At 41.6% G+C, this 16,887-nt stretch overlaps 1 protein-coding gene across 1 annotated transcript in view; it reads right to left on the bottom strand.

The window, feature by feature from the left end:
* Window positions 1-16,887, bottom strand: part of MYO3B (myosin IIIB) — a 295,217-nt gene that overhangs the window by 244,557 nt on the left and 33,773 nt on the right. Inside the window, exons 2-5 of the mRNA XM_056861063.1 lie at window positions 10,406-10,589; window positions 8,484-8,618; window positions 1,550-1,654; window positions 1,181-1,280 (exon numbers count right to left, since the gene is read on the bottom strand). Of these exons, the coding sequence (XP_056717041.1) occupies window positions 1,181-1,280; window positions 1,550-1,654; window positions 8,484-8,618; window positions 10,406-10,589 (524 nt within the window). The remainder of the gene's footprint in view (window positions 1-1,180; window positions 1,281-1,549; window positions 1,655-8,483; window positions 8,619-10,405; window positions 10,590-16,887) is intronic.

The following is a 16,887-nucleotide window of genomic DNA, read 5'->3' as shown; positions in this document are numbered from 1 at the left end:
AGATGCTGGGATGCATGACCCAGTCAGTTCATTCGGTGGTAGTGCTGACCAGTTATGCTACACAGCCAACATGGTGTAGTGGTTAGAGTATCAGACCAGGATCTGGGAGACCTAGGTTCAAAATCACAATGCTTCCATGGAAGCAAGTTGGGTGACTTTGGATCAGTCGCTTGCTATCAGACGTTCCTACATCACAGGGTTGTTAAGAACATAAGAACATAAGAAAGGCCCTACTGGATCAGACCAAGGCCCATCAAGTCCAGCAGTCTGTTCACACAGTGGCCAACCAGGTGCCTCTAGGAAGCCACAAACAAGATGACTGCAGCAGCACCATCCTGCCTGTGTTCCACAGTACCTAATATAATAGGCATGCTCCTCTGATACTAGAGAGAATAGGTATGTAGCAAGACTAGTATCCATTTTAACTAATAGCCATGAATACCCCTTTCCTCCATGAATATGTCCACTCGCTGTTATTGTGAAAAACCAGAGGAGGGGAGAATGGTATTATAAGCCATTTTGGTGGTCCATTGGGGAGAAAAGCAGGATATAAAAGCAGGATATAAAAACAAACAAAACAGGATATTTAAAAAAGCAGGATATAAAAGCAGGATATAAAAACAAAACAAATAAATAAATAGGATGAGGAGCACAGAGGAACTGGCCCACTCCCCACAAACATTTGATTGGTATTATTGCCTATTATCTGATCAGATCAGTGGCAGAGCATCTGCTTGGCATGCAGAAGGTTCCTGGTTCAATCCCCGGCATCTCCAGTTAAAGGGACTAGGCAAGTAGGTGATGTGAAAGACTTCATCCTGAGACCCTGGAGAGCCGCTGCCAGTCTGAGTAGACAATACTGACTTTGATGGACCAAGGGTCTGAGTCAGTAGAAGGCAGCTTCATGTGTTCATGTGTTCAGATCCTTTGAGCATCCAGCCCCAGATGGCCTGCTTGCACAGAACTGAAACAGGGCTGGAGTTTCCTGCCTGAAGTATTATGAATTTAACTGCAAACCTTTCCCACTCCTTTTTCAACATTTCCCCAATTATGAAATGCAAATGCAGAAACCTCTCTGCTTTCTCATCCAGGTCAAAAATAGATGCCTTAAGCTAAACAGCACAAACAATCAGACAAAAGAAAGAGGAAGGAACGAAAAGGAGCAGCATGCTATTATTACCAAAGTCAACAAGTTTGACTCCTCCTTCTGTAGTCAGAAGAATGTTGTTCCCTTTGACGTCACGGTGAATGATTCGGTTGTTGTGTAAGTGCTGCAGACCCTGGGTGCCGGCAACGAGAACAAAAAAGATGCTTAACGCCCATATTTAAACATAATTCTCCTAATGATAGGAGAGGGGGTTAAACAAAACAATCTGTGCTTGACGCCACAGAAACATCTGCCCCACTGTTTCACACCCTCAAGACAGCCCCCCTACTGCTCCCACAGCCGGCAGATTGCAGCCAGCCGCACCGTCATTTATAAATGGAAAGTATCAGATGGGGAAATTGCCCCCTCCGCTGTCGTTAGAAGCTTAATGAACATCCTTACCAGGAGAGCGCCGTATAAGATGTACGAGATTATAGCTTCATCCAACCGCTGGCCACACTTCAGCAGGCCTTTGACGAGGTCTGTGACCGAGCCCCCGTTACACAGCTGTGAAAGGGGCCAGAGAGGAAAGAGAGAGGAAGCAAAACAAGACCTCCGTTACTCCATAGACCTGTTTTCGCTGGTGGATCTCTCTTTCACAGGTCTGCAAACAGTACCGAGTAGTTTTCTGTTGCCCCAGAAGGTCAGACCAGAACCAACGGGTTGAAATTAAATCAAAAGAGTTTCCGTCTAGACATTAGGAAGAGTTTTCTAACAGTTAGAGCGGTTCCTCAGTGGAACAGGCTTCCTCGAGAGGTGGTAAGTGCTCTTTTCCTGGAGGTTTTTAAGCAGAGGCTAGATGGCCATCAGCAATGCTGATTCTATGACCTTAGGCAGATCATGAGAGGGAGGGCATCTTGGCCATCTTCTGGGCATGGAGTAGGGGTCACTAGGGGTAGTTGTGAATTTCCTGCATGGTGCAGGGGGTTGGACTCGATGACCCTGGTGGTTCCTTCCAGCTCTATGATTGTTCTACCATCAGTGTTCTACTTGGACATTCAGTGGAATGACATACTACTGGTTTCCACAACTGTCACTGCCAAATGGCAGTCATGCAATCCCAAAATGTTTGAACTTTACGCTTCCCATTCTTCTCTGTTGGAAAGAAATATGCCACATTTGCACAAGCATTTCCCAGGGTATGCACAGAGTAGAGACAAGAACACTGATCACATGCATGGCCCTGAAACAGTGCCGGTTGGACTAGGACCTTGTTTTTGAACACATGAAGCTGCCTTATACTGAACCAGACCCTTGGTCCAGCAAAGTCAGTATTGTCTACTCTGACCGGCAGCGGCTCTCCAGGGTCTCAGGCAGAGATCTTTCACATCACGTACTTGCCTAATCCCTTTAACTGGAGATGCCGGGGATTGAACCTGGGACCTTCTGCATGCCAAGCAGATGCTCTACAAACTGAGCCACATCCTAGTGGCTCTTCGGGGGCATTAGGGGGCTGCAATGAGAAGGGGGAAGGAGGCAGTGATTCCTTTCATGAACTGAGTATTTATGGTGGATTGGATCCCATCTTTTCTGTTCCCCCTCAGGGTGAACACATTTAGGATCAGAGTGAGACACTAAGATCCTTTTTTTAAAAAAAATCAGATATATTCCTTGATCCTTTTTTTTTAGGATTAGGGTTGTTTATAAGTAGATCCTTTTATCCAATACTATTTTAACATTACCTTACATTTTGCAACGGCAACATCTTACCGGATGTCGTTTTGATCTATCGACAGTTCTTGAGTGCCGTCCAAAAGCCAGAATTAATTTTTTTTAAGTTAGCTGATTAAACAAAAACCTTCAGCATTGATTTTATTGCTGAAATGGTTTAAAAGAGCATATTTTATATATTTCCACACTAATGTGAGATAATCCTTTCCAAAAGGCTATTGTGTGAAGGAAAGTCCAGAGGTTTTTTTTTTTTTTTTAATGGCACACAAGATTGATGTACTTGATAACTGGGAGGCCACAAATTGCTGTCATTTTAAACCTTCACTCCATCAATGCTCCTGCTGGCAGGCAATATAAAACAGACAGCAGACATATCTCTATACCCAGGCTTGGTGTTTCGCTCTGCCAACTATGGAGATGAAATATTCTGACCCAGAAAAGCACAGATTCTTGCAAACATTTCCACACTAATAGCTTTTCCACACATCAAAAACAGGGGAGAAAAAACTGAAATTAAATCCTCTCTAAATGTATTTTTACCCATGGTTCTCATGCAACTCTTTTACCCAGAGGGTTGCCAACCTCCAGGTACTAGCTGGAGATCTCCTGCTATTACAACTGATCTCCAGCCGATAGAGTCAGTTCACCTGGAGAAAATGGCCACTTTGGCAATTGGATTCTATGGCATTAAAGTCCCTCCCCTCCCCAAACCCTGCTGCCCTCAAACTCTGCTCCATAACCCTCCCACGGTTGTGAAGAGGGATCTGGCAACCCTATTTACCCACCTCCCATTGCCCTTCCTGTTCTATTTCCACTTTGAATATCTGATGCAGGGCATTAAGAGAGAAATGAAAACCTGACAGAAATAGATCCCATTCATTAATTCAGTTTATTGTAGCTAATATTGTAAAAAATTACAGTAATGACATTCAGAGATAATAATGTAGTTGATCCTCTGTATGTTCTTACCTCACAACCTTTAAGCGGGGGGGGGGGGGGGTCCTAAAAGGCTCAAGGCATTAGGAGAAGGGAGAGAATGCCTCAGCATCCGAAAACCCACCCAAAGCTGCTGAGATGATTGGCAGTAATTGGAAATTGTACAGATATGCCAGTTAAGAGGGTTCTGATATAGGGTTGCCAACCTCCAGGTGCTGGAAAAAAGAGGCACTTGGTACTAATGAGGGTACAGCAGTTCAAAAAGGATAAGTACCAATATTCTATAATGCAAAACAAAACTTTAGTGAGAGTGAACAAAGTGCAAGGGTGAACTGAGACACAAGTCAACAACACAATACAATAAACATATACATAGCTCTCAAGAAGTCTTCAATGTAGTCGTCTGGAATTAATAAGCTAGTCCAAAATATTATTCATTCATGAATGTTCTTAAAAAGACGGTGGAAGTGATCAAATCGAAACGCAGTCCGGATTAACTTAACGTTTTCACCGCCGCAGCGGCGGCTTCATCAGCGCACCGTTTAAATGATGGGAGATAGGGCTCCTCTTAATACCAAAGTAATTAATTCTCTGAAAGTATCAAGGGAATTCAAAAGCGCTCGAAAGGCTGCTCCATTCAAAGTCAGAATTCCCTTGATACTTTCAGAGAATTAATTACTTTGGTATTAAGAGGAGCCCTATCTCCCATCATTTAAACGGTGCGCTGATGAAGCCGCCGCTGCGGCGGTGAAAACGTTAAGTTAATCCGGACTGCGTTTCGATTTGATCACTTCCACCGTCTTTTTAAGAACATTCATGAATGAATAATATTTTGGACTAGCTTATTAATTCCAGACGACTACATTGAAGACTTCTTGAGAGCTATGTATATGTTTATTGTATTGTGTTGTTGACTTGTGTCTCAGTTCACCCTTGCACTTTGTTCACTCTCACTAAAGTTTTGTTTTGCATTATAGAATATTGGTACTTATCCTTTTTGAACTGCTGAACCTCCAGGTGCTAGCTGGAGATCTCCTGCTATTACAATTGATCTCCAGCCAATAGAGAACAGGGAGGAATGGATGGTGAATAAGTAGGGGATTATTAGAATTCACAAATAATTTTGGCAAGACATTAGCTCTTTTCAGGTGATACATTTGATGGGGTGAGTGCTCTCACCCCATGATGGGGGCAATCCTTCCAGTATGTGTGGTTGCCATTTTGTCTGAAAGACACAAAAGATTATTGTCTATTCCAGAAAGGTCACATGTACCATACTGTTCACCCCATAAGCATAGTCAACCATATTGCCTGTTGGGCGGTAATATTGAGAGGCAGTCCATCAGGATTTCAAACTTTCTTCCTTTTTTGGTCTTCATGATTAATTAATAAGATTAACAATTAGGGGAGGGGCTGTGGCTCACTGGTAGAGCATCTGCTTGGCATGCAGAAGGTCCCGGGTTCAATCCCTGGCTTCTCCAGTTAAAGGAACTAGGCAAGTAGGTGATGTGAAAGACCTCTGCCTGAGACCCTGGAGAGCCGCCGCCGGCCAGAGGAGAAAGTACTGACTTTGATGGACCAAGGGTTTGGTTCAGTATAAGGCAGCTCCATATGTTCAAAAACAAGGTCCTGAAGTTCACTTTGCCTACCCTTATCCTTAGGTAACAACACCTTAAGTCACAACAGGTCCTCGTGTTCAAAGAGACTATAACTGAGAGAAAGGTATTACTCAGAAATGTGTAAGCCTGGCAGAATAATGATGTCCTGAGGGAACATCAGTGCTTGTAATTACATTTTTTTCAGAAGTTAGCCACATCACAAAGAATATATGATTTCATCAAAGAAACAGCGATGAAAGAGCTGGAGTTCTTTGTATATGGTTCCTTTCACTGTATTAAAGGATTATAAATAGCAAGTGCTGTGCACATACAAATTGGTATGCAAATTTGAGGCTCAGGATTTTTCAGTTAGGTCAGTAATGCTAACATTTACACACACACATAAATTTGACTGCTGTTATCTAGAGCAGAACAATCAGATCTAAACGGTTTAAAGAATTTCCCTCTCAGGGGCTAAGTGTTTAAGAGAAAAGAAATATTTGGGGCAAGAAATATTTGCAGAAAAATGGTATTCTTTCATCAATAACCGGAATCAGATGCTCAGATCCCGTAATGTCCAGCAAGAGATCCTAATTTATGCTTTATATAGCTTGTAGGTGTTGTAGGCATTAGTTAACTGTAAAGGTTTGTTTCTACTACGGAGTATGGCAATTGTATTCTTTATTTTCTGTATATGTTTGTGTATTTATAACTTTTTAAAAAGAGTTTCCTTCTCAGGAAGCTGTGTCATCTTGCAAACTGATCTTCAAATTATTCTGCCATTAATATGCAGTTCAGGAACTTGACACAAAAAGTTTTAGAAGATAAAAAACAGAAGGGGGGCAAATTGTATAGATGCACTTGTTGATGGTGTCCCTTTAAACCCTGCTCCCACCACATCTCCCTTCTCCAGACAATAATACAACTTAGATATACTATCCATTTATTTAAATACTATTGTGAGAAATTCCCCAGAGAATGTCCTCCTAAACTTAATTGTGTTTGATCAGACTGCTTATCAGGTCAATTGAAGGAGCCCCTGATTTCCAAACATTTATTATTTTATTTATTTAATGTATCCTGCTTCTCAACAAAGTTCTTAAGGCAGCACACAAAATCCCTATTAAAATACAATGGCCAATACATCAGCAATAATAAGATATGATCAATATTAGAATTATGAAATATTACAATATTAAAATATAACCTGAACACATGAATATGCTGTATAAAATCAGTATCTCTAGGGCAATACTATCTACTCTCCCTGGCAGAAGCTTGCCAAGGTTCCAAGTAGGAGATATCTTTCACATCATCTGCTATATGAACCTGGGATCTTCCGCACACAAAACAGATGCTCTAGCATAGAGCCATGGCCTTTCCCCTAATGAGCCACCCAAATGAGTATAGCAGCAGTAGCCACAGCTGCATTGAAGACGACAAGGTCACAAAAACTAAAACAAGACTTTCCAATTGTCACAAGCTTGGGAAAATAAAACTGACCTCACCTGGCAACTAAAGCTCAGAAAGGTAGGTGACAGGGAGGGAATTCCACAGATGAAGAACAAAAGAAAAATCCTGTCACAACTCCCTCAGAAGATGGGAACATATACAATACCCCTCAAGATAATTCACAGTGGGTAGCCGTGTTAGTCTGTTTGCAGTAGTCAAAAAGGGCAAGAGTCCAGTAGCACCTTAAAGACTAACATTGTTAGTCTTTAAGGTGCTACTGGACTCTTGCCCTTTTTGAATACCCCTCAAGATCTCCAGGAATGTTATATGAGCTGGGTACATTGCTTCAGTATTCAAAGACAGTCATTGTTTACATTATCAACCAATAACCTCATAACCCACACTTCAGACAAGCAGAAAGGTTTCCAAATTCTGAACACTGGAAGTTGACAATGGAGCATTATTGTGAAGGGTTTTTTTTTTTTTTTTTTTTGAGGAACATATCCTCAGTGAAGCATCATCAATGTGGAAAGTCAATTTGTTCCCAAGTATGACTATGAGGTAGCCTTGTGTGAGTGTTTGCTGACCCCAGCACTAACAGGGGAAGTGGGCAGAAGTGGGCAGAAGGAAAGCCCACCCCAGCATGCAATTGACAAGGACACGTTGTTGGGATTTAAATGGCCACAACTGTTACTGGTTACAGCTGGAAGGGCCTTGGCATAGCACAGGGGCTGGACCCACAACATCGGCCGCCCCGCCTGCCAACCAATGAGCACTGTCCTACTCCCAGCCCACCTGCTGGAGAGTAGCATGGGATGGCAATATATGGGACTCCACTTGGGTTTGAGCCACTCCGTGATTCCCCTGCCACTTTGAGTGAGGCTGCCTTGACAGCCCCTGAGCTGGGCATGTCCCCTGCAAGACGTCCCCCCACAAATCCCTTAATGGGATCCCCAAGGTGGGGAAAAGGGGCACGCAGGACGGCTTTTCTCCCAAACTGGATCAGAAGATGGGAACATATACAATACCTCTGAAGATCTCCAGGAATGTTACATGAGCTGAGTACATTGGCTCAGTATTCAAATATTGTCATTCCTTATATTATCAACCAACAACCTCATAGCTCACACTTCAGACAAGCAGGAAGGTTTCCAAATTCTGAACACTGGAAGTTAACAATGCAACTTTATTCTGAAGTTTTTTTTGAGGAACTGATCCTCAGTGAAGCATCATCAGTGCGGAAAGTCCATCTGTTCCCAAACGTAACTATGCAGGAGCCTTGTGAGAGTGTTTCAGACCAGATCAAATAGTAGGTTTAAAAAAATCTGATTGAGATACAGGGGATCAGAGGTTTCCAAAGTTGTGCCATAATAAATTACTCAGAAGTAATTATTACTAATTGCAATAGACACAAGTTAGAGGTAACTTGTATATGTACTGAAATTAGAGTCAAAAGGTTTAGGATTCAGGCCTAAACACTGAGCAGACTTGACAGACTGGATCGGCCTTACATCACTTCCTTCCCAATTAGACCTTCTCATTAATCATCACAAGTAAACACATGCCAAATTTTACAGAGCACAGAAGCCAACCAATGGTTTTTCTTCTGCTTTTGTACAGGAAGAAGCTAATGCATAAAAGCTCTTTTAATTACGATTTAGCAACACAAAATATCTTACCTCAAGAACCAGCCACAGCTGTCCACCCACGTATTGATCTGCTTTGTAAAACATTCCATAAAATTTAACAACGTTGGGATGATTAGGAAGAAACTGTAAAATGTTGTATTCTGCTTCAATTTCCTCATCCACATCCTGGATTGAAGACACATACACACACTTTATAAATAGCACACATTTATGAACAGGTCAAATAATAAAGAATTAGATTCATTCAAAAAGGGAGGAGGGACTCCGACAAGAATTATCGAATTGATATAGGCTGCCATTGTGCTCACCATTATTAGGCTGCTTAATAGTGGCAGTTCTAGGGAGAATTACTAAAGAACACTGACTTCAATGGACTCAGTGCATTCCTGAGAGGAATACCTGCGCTGGGCTTTACTATCTAGTGCACTGGTTCCCAACCAGAGAACTAAATTAAGGTCCGCGAAAGAAAGTTATAAACCCATAATAAATTAATATTTTCAATTAAAAGTTCTCTATTATAAATATATATATATATTCAAATATTATTCTAAGTTTAATGTTTAACTAACAGTTATGATTAAAGTTTATTTTAAAATTCTCGGAATTTTTATTTTGAACCTTGGGGTCCCTGCACTGAACAAAAAAGTCCTAGTGGTCCCTGGTCAAAAAAAGGTTGGGAACCACTGATCTAGTGGCTGTGCTGCCTCCAAAGGAGGTTTTGGCCCCGCCAAAACCTCCTCCTGGCATCAAAAATCCGTGCAGCCCTCATAGGGTTGCACGGGAGATACACCACCTCATAGGGTTGCACGGGAGATATGCCTAAAATGTGGCGTATCTCGCCAAAAATTAAAAGGGGCATTCCTGGCCCAAAAGGGCTTTGGAGGCTGCCTAACGGTGGCTCCTCCCCCAGCCTGGCGCCAGAAGCCCCGGGAATGCCTCCCGGAATGCCGCAACACCCCAGGAACGCTTCCCGGGATGCCGGCGCAGCCTTTGACAGTGTTCAGATGCCTTCCCACCGGTGTTCAGGCCACTAACACTGGCATTAGTTGCCCGGATGCCAGCACAGGGGGTGGGGGGCAGATGCTGTCGCACTGCCTTCAGACCGGCAGCAGCTCTCTAGGGTCTCAGGCAGGTGTCTTTCACATCACCTACCTGCCTAGTCCCTTTAACTGGAGAGGCCAGGACTGAACCTGGGACCTTCTGCATGCCAAGCAGATGCTCTACCACTGAGCCACAGCCCCTCCCCGCAGTAATTAAAATTCCTCCCTTACTACCACTACCCAGTGCAAAAATCAAGGACAAATATTGGATCCATCCAGGAATGTCTTGTGAGTGAACAGGAAGTAATTAATTTGGTTTAGAAGTAAGTTGTTTGAAAACAACAAAGGGAAGAAGGAAAACATAAAGCAATGGCCTAACAATGTAGTCATCTGGATTCTCTACTAAGTGAATGAATTATGCCTATTCCAGTTAAAATAACTTGTATGGAGGAAATCTTTATTGCAATACGTATAAGCTAGTATGGAGGCAATCTTTATTGCAACATGTGGAAGGAGACACCTACATATTTTCCAAATATCTTTGTACCTTTTGGTATTGCAAAGGTAAATTTTAATCTGTGAAAGAAAAAAAAATCTGATTCAGTTTTCAGTAACTAACAGGTTGCCAAATTCAATTACAAAGGATCTGCAGGAGGTAGGAGTATGACTCTTAAATCTAGTCCAGCCTTCTAATTCTGTTCTAAGCCTGAAGAACACAACTTCATCATAAAGACCATTTTAGTTCATGTTGAACTTTGCCATCATATCATTTGCCAATCCATGTGTGCACCTATTTATTCCAAAATACCTTAAAATTGCCTAATGGCTGAGCATTAGTTTCACACTTGTTTGCATAATGTACTAACAACTTATTTGAAAAAAAAATCAACGTTAATTTTGCTCATTACTTACACTGATAGGATCTAGAATCTTCACGGCTGCCAAACTCCCATCTTTCTTATTAGTGACTTTATAGACTTTACCATACGTGCCTTTGCCAATGGTCTCAACAATTTCCCAGGTGTCTGAGGGGTCAGGTAAGGATTCCAGTCCAATCATATTTTGATTATACTGAAAAAATCCATAGAGTGGCTTCCTGAAAAAATATATACATATATGTTTTGAGATGTTCATTTGCTTGGTATCGCATAATCAATTTCCCCACATTCAAAAGGATGATGGCTATACTGTCACAATTCCTTTTCAGATGTTCAAAGTATGTGTGTGCCAGTCAATGTGTTTCCTGGCATCCACTTGTTTCCTGAGTTTTAGAGATGAAATCCGAAAGGTTTTTGATGGAACAGAGAAAAATAGGAAACAATGGGACTGTTCCTGCCAGCTGACTAGAAAAACACTGAACTTACCCTGAGGAGGTACAGCACCGTTATGCACCCCAGGCAGGGTTGCCAACCTACAGGTACTAGTACACAAATTTGCAGCCCTAATGGCTCTACTTACACTTAAATCTACTCAGAACTCCACAATTCATCCAGAAATGTCTATTACATTAACATTGTCAATATCATCATACACATTAAAGAATCCAATACGTTCGGCTAACGTTCGTTCAATCTGTTTTAAAGTCTTCCAGAGTCCAGCTTAGAAAGCGATCCCAGCATAATCCAACAGATGACTGGCAGATGCAATGAAGACAGGAAGGCAGAACAGGTATCCGGTAATTTTAGGACCTGTTTCTTAATTTCTTCATCAGCTGCCTCCTATCATATGATGTCAGCTTGGGTTCGAGTGCCCAACAATGTCGGTGACCACGCCGCCTCCGTTTACAGGATACCCTTAGCCACTAAGTGTTGGCTGAAAATACATATGCAATATGCTATAATATCACAATGCGAGTTAATATATGGAGTTCCAGAAATAAATTACAATCACATATTCAGTTCTAAATTTACCAATCGGGATTACATCAATATCTTTCTCATGGCTCCCTGAGCATTCAACACAATTCGGCAGACTGCTAAGCCTCAGAGAGCCATGAGAAAGATATTGATGTAATCCGATTGGTCCCTCCCTTCTCCAAACCCCACCCCCCTCAGGCTCCAACCCAAAAACCTTCCACCGGTGGCAAAGAGGGACCTGGCAACCCTAACCCCAGGCCTTCTGATCTCTCTGTGTTTGACAACTTTTGCCTGTGGCTGCACACTATTTTTTCCACCTTTTGTAGCAGCCTCTGCAGGGAGCTCTGTGGGGTGTTGCTGAGAGCTAGCATAGTGTAGTGGTTAAGAGCGGCGGACACTAATCCGGAGAACCAGGTTCAATTCCCATTCCTTCACATGAAGCCTGCTTGGGCCAGCCACAGTTCTTTCAAAACTCTCTCAGCCCATGTGGATGCAGTCAATGGAAAACCACCTCTGACTGTCCCTTTCCTTGAAAACCCTACGGGGTCACAATAAATCAGCTGTGACTTGTCGGCACACATACACACACACAGAAGTGTTGCTAGAACCACCTTTACAGTACAGAGGAATCTGACTCTTGGCCTACTCAGACAAACAAGCTTGGTTTGTTTTTGTTTAAAAAGCTACTAGCCAAAAACTATACTTTCAGATACAAGATGAACATAAGATAATCTGAGCAATTTCTTCAGAGGGGTCTTGTTCTTCCATTAAAAAGTGATGCTTTGTTTTTTAAACACACTAGCAACATCTGTCATCTTACTTTGAAATCTTTTATCTGCCCATACAAATTAACGTAGATCTGGCATGACAGGTTTTTTAAAAGCTGAAAATACAAGCCATAATGCATTTGTTAACCTCTGTTATATAGAAAGCCAATCTCTCCCTCCCTCCCCTTGCTAAGAAAGATGGTGGTTCAGGTGTCATTAATTATTACGTAGCTGCATTCAAACTGTGCTCTGGATAGAAAACTTCAGTCAGTCAATCTCAGATTCTTAATCATCCTAAACATTAACTTGACAACGGAGGCTCATATATAACCTCTACATCTTCACACCGATATAGTGTGTAATAGGCAATATTCAGACAAAAATTCACAGAATAAAAATTATGACCTTGATACCTGGCATAACCGTTCTCTGAAACATCCATTGTGAAACTAACTGGCTAGATTTGCTTAGATTTCACTTTACAAAATGTATGCATTGACGTGCAGGTGCCTAGGACATCATATGCCTCAGTTAAGGTTTTCAGGCTGCAACACGGAGAACAGACCATCATTACGCCCCTACCCCTATGGACATATCACAAAGGTGGCAAGATGTGAAACATATCTTGAGGTGGACTACTTAGAATATTGGTTCAGTGTAGAAATAGTATCAGTCCTTCCATTTCACCACTGACATCCCCAGTGGATGCATGTTGTGATAATGTTATACAAAGAGAAACCTAGTATATAACTTTGCAAATATCATGAATTGGGGGGGGGGTTAAGATAAAAACTTGTCAAAACAAATTAAAGATGAAGGAAAGAATATTCAATGGCTACTATATCATCAAGTGTTTCAATAATAAAAGAACAGTTTAAAAAGAAAGTGGAGTTTTAAGAGAAAAGACAGCTTTTCAACATGTAACAAAGGGAGATTCTGGACACCCGTTAAGGAAAATCTTTAAATGTTGCTACAGTATGAATCTGGAACAGAACAGGTAAAGGATTATATGATAAAGTGGATCCTAAATCTTGGAGCAGTTATACATATGACTCAGTGGGAGAATTTATGGTTAAAAGAAATTAAGATTACTGAATGTCTACTGTTGACAGAAAACTGGTATAAAAGGTATTGTAGATGGTATATATCGCCTAAAGATATTGCAAAGGTCAGTAAAGGTTTTGATGGGAAGTGTTGGAAATGTCAAAGTATAGATGCAACGTTCTATCGTATGTGGTGGACTTGTAAAAAAGCAAGAAAATATTGGGAAATGATACATGATGAAATGTCAGGAATATTGAAAATTAAGTTTGTGTTAGATCCAAAAAACATGTTAAATATTTTGCCAGATAATACACCAAAAATATATAACAAACTATTTAAGTATATGATGACAGTGGCAAGAGTGGAGTACACAAGAAAGTAGAAAGCCGAAGATTATCCAGAGGTAATTGAATGGGCAAATAAAGTAGCAGAATATGCTACTATGGCTAAGTTAGTGTCCTTAGTGCATAACAGGTCACCCTCTGAGTTTCATGAAAAAATGGAAAATATTCCTTGATTATATAGCTGGTAACTAATAAAAATAACAGAATGTGAGAATTTAAGTAAGAAATCTATTATATGAAAATGTCAATGACCTTACAACGTAACACGTTATGAGGTAACATAACCATATGGCTTTCTATAGCTTATCAGATTAAATAGCAGTACGAGGAAGGGTAAAATTAAAAAAAAAAGAAGGCCAAGTGAGCAAAAGAGAAGGAACACCAAACAGAATCAGAAGCCAGAGGAACAAACACATGCCAAAAAGTAATGCAACTATGAGAACATTCAACAAATTGAGCGTTGTATCAGTAATTTGTTCATCTGTTTTCAAATATACAAATTCTGAAGCAAATATTAAAATAAAACATTGTTTGGTGCAGCCCTGCTCATGTCTACAAGACAGACGGTGTAAATCAACCCTACAGGATGCCCTGTCTAAAAGTAAAGGTCCCCTGCGCAAGCATTGGGTCATTCCTGACCCATGGGGCGACATCACATCCCGACGTTTCCTAGGCAGACTTTGTTTACGGGGTGGTTTGCCTGTGCCTTCCCCAGTCATCTTCCCTTTACCCCCAGCAAGCTGGGTACTCATTTTATCGACCTCGGAAGGATGGAAGGCTGAGTCAACCTTGAGCCGGCTACCTGAAACCAACTTCCGTTGGGATCGAACTCAGGTTGTGAGCAGAGCTTGGACTGCAGTACACCACTCTGCACCACGGGGCTCCCATGCCCTGTCTGGTTCACCTAAAATAAAATAATCCACTGAAATGTATGGGACTTACTGCCCAGTAAAATGTACTTAGGGGCCAGGGTACCTGAAGTACACAAATCAGCCCAAAAACAATCGAAAGCCAAATGAGTCTTTACATCGGCATTTCAGAAACAGCAACAATTCCCCAAGGCGAGGAAGGCATATCCTTCGTTATATTTTGTGCCTTCCCCAGCTTTCATTGTTCATGTGACACTTAAGAAGACAGGATGTGTCAGACCAGCGAGCAAGGATAATAGAGCCACAGTAGCTCCTTCTGACTGATCGTGTTATTTCCAGCACAAGCTCTCTGAAACTGTAAATATCTTTACAATTTTCAGCAACACTAGCTGCCTTCCAGCGGAGAGTCATTATCCAGTCCCAAGTAACATGAGACTTTTGGACAGGTCTGTTGCAGCCCTGAAATTAGTTCAAGGCTCAGCTTCAGGGCTGACGATTTATTGGAGAGTCGGGATATAGAACATTTTGGGGGCTCTGCTATGGCTGGTAGAGGCAATCCCAGCATTTCCAGCAGAAACACTTGTGCAATGAAGCAAAAAAAAAAATTTTTATTGTTCCATATGCACAACTCCACATGGTGTTAAGAGAGTCTGCATGCGCAATTAGCCTTTCACGTCTCCTTTCCCCACTACATGGAATCAAGGAAGCTGCTTTGGTGGAACCGTTGGTTGCAAAAGAATAAAATGGTTCAAAAAGGAGTTTAACATGTCTGCGAGTATGCACACATAGGGGCATACCCAAACGTACACAAAGCATATACTTGAAATTTTGTCACCCTCTCTAAGCTGATAGCAAGAATGAACAATCTAGAATTCCATATAAAAAGAAAATCTACACATTAAACATTTGATCCAACATTTGGAGCAATCTTTCTTAGAAATACAGGTGCAGAAGAGTGAAATCCTGACTGGGTCGGAAACATTCAATAGGGGGCATTTCCCCCCCTTTAGAATAAGAAGAGGAGTTGGTTTTTATATGCCGACTTTCTCTACCACTTAAGGAAGAATCAAACCAGTTTACAATCACCTTTCCTTCCCCTCCCCACAACAGACACCCTGTGAGGTAGGTGGGGCTCAGAGAGCCTGTGACTAGCCTAAAGTCACCCAGCTGGCTTCATGTGGAGGAGTGGGGAATCAACCCAGGTTCTCCAGATTAGAGTTCGCTGCTCATGTAGAGGAGTGGGGATTTAAACCCGGTTCTCCAGATTAGAGTCCACCGCTCCTAACCACAACTGTTAACCACTACACCACACTGGCTCTCTCTAATACAATACTGTAACAGGAAAATACCTATTAAACTTAAGGCTTTACTCTAATGAAGTAATTGTTTAGTAAACACAACACATTGTTGACTTGTAGAACTCTCCCTCATCAAAACTAGACTATTAACTGTCCAGAGAAAGACTATACCAATTTTTGGAAGATATTATTATTATTTGTATATGAAAAAGGTAGGCCTCTACTCCAAAGCTGCAAATCAAAAAATGAGAAGGAGATTGAGATCTGTAAAGGCAGCCATGAAGAAACTAAAAAAAAGATCTTTAAGCATAAGGAGGTATTGCTGGAGACCCAGATGAAGATAATTCATATTCTGGTATTTCCCGTTAGTATGTATGGATGTGAAAGTTGGACAATGAAGAAAGCTGACAGGAAGAAAATTTGAAATGTGGTGTAGGAGGGGAATTTTATGGATACCATGGACTGCCAAAAAGGCAAATTAGTAAGTTCTAGATCAAATCAAGCCTGAACTCTCCCTCGAAGTTAAAACAACTAAACTGAGGCTATTGTCCTTTGGTCACATCACGAGAGGTAAAGATTCTCGGGGAAAGGTAATAATGCTAGGAAAAGTTGAAGGCAGTAGGAAAAGCTAAAGACCCAACATGAGATGGATGGACTCAACAAAAAAAGCCATGGTCTTCAGTCTGCAAGACCTTAGCGAGGCTGCTAATGATAGGGTGTTTTGGAGAAGTCTTTCTCTGACTTCTGCAGGTTCAGAGTGCACTCCCCTGCAATGGACTCTTTCCAAGGACAGGTTCACAGGCCAGCTAAATTAGTTCATGTGTTTCAGCTGGGAATCTAGTATGGGAGGAGGGAACTCACACCATGGAAAGTTCTGTGGATGCAGCCCCATGATTGGTTGCAGAGATTAGGAGGTTAGGGCCAGCTTTCTCCATAAGTGTAGTTAATGAGAAGAATAGAGATCCTTTTACCTTTTCCCCTTATCCCCTCCTCACTGCAGAAAGACACTTGTATTATGCTCTGGAAACTATTTGCTTCAAGAACCAACTTTGCTGTGTTAGGACTCCAGTAAGCAAGATAGGTAGTTAGCATTGTTATTTTAGTGTATTATTAGGGTTTCCTCGTCCACGATCCTGTGAATCCGATCCCCCGCAGGGCTCTGTTGCACTCACCCGCACGACTTTGCAGCAAGTATTCCATCACTTATCCTTCGAGA

Source organism: Euleptes europaea, chromosome 15 (assembly GCF_029931775.1).
Source record: "Euleptes europaea isolate rEulEur1 chromosome 15, rEulEur1.hap1, whole genome shotgun sequence".
Lineage (NCBI taxonomy): Eukaryota > Metazoa > Chordata > Lepidosauria > Squamata > Sphaerodactylidae > Euleptes > Euleptes europaea.
Note: the sequence above shows the minus strand (reverse complement) of the source record. Positions and strands in the feature narration are given on the sequence as shown.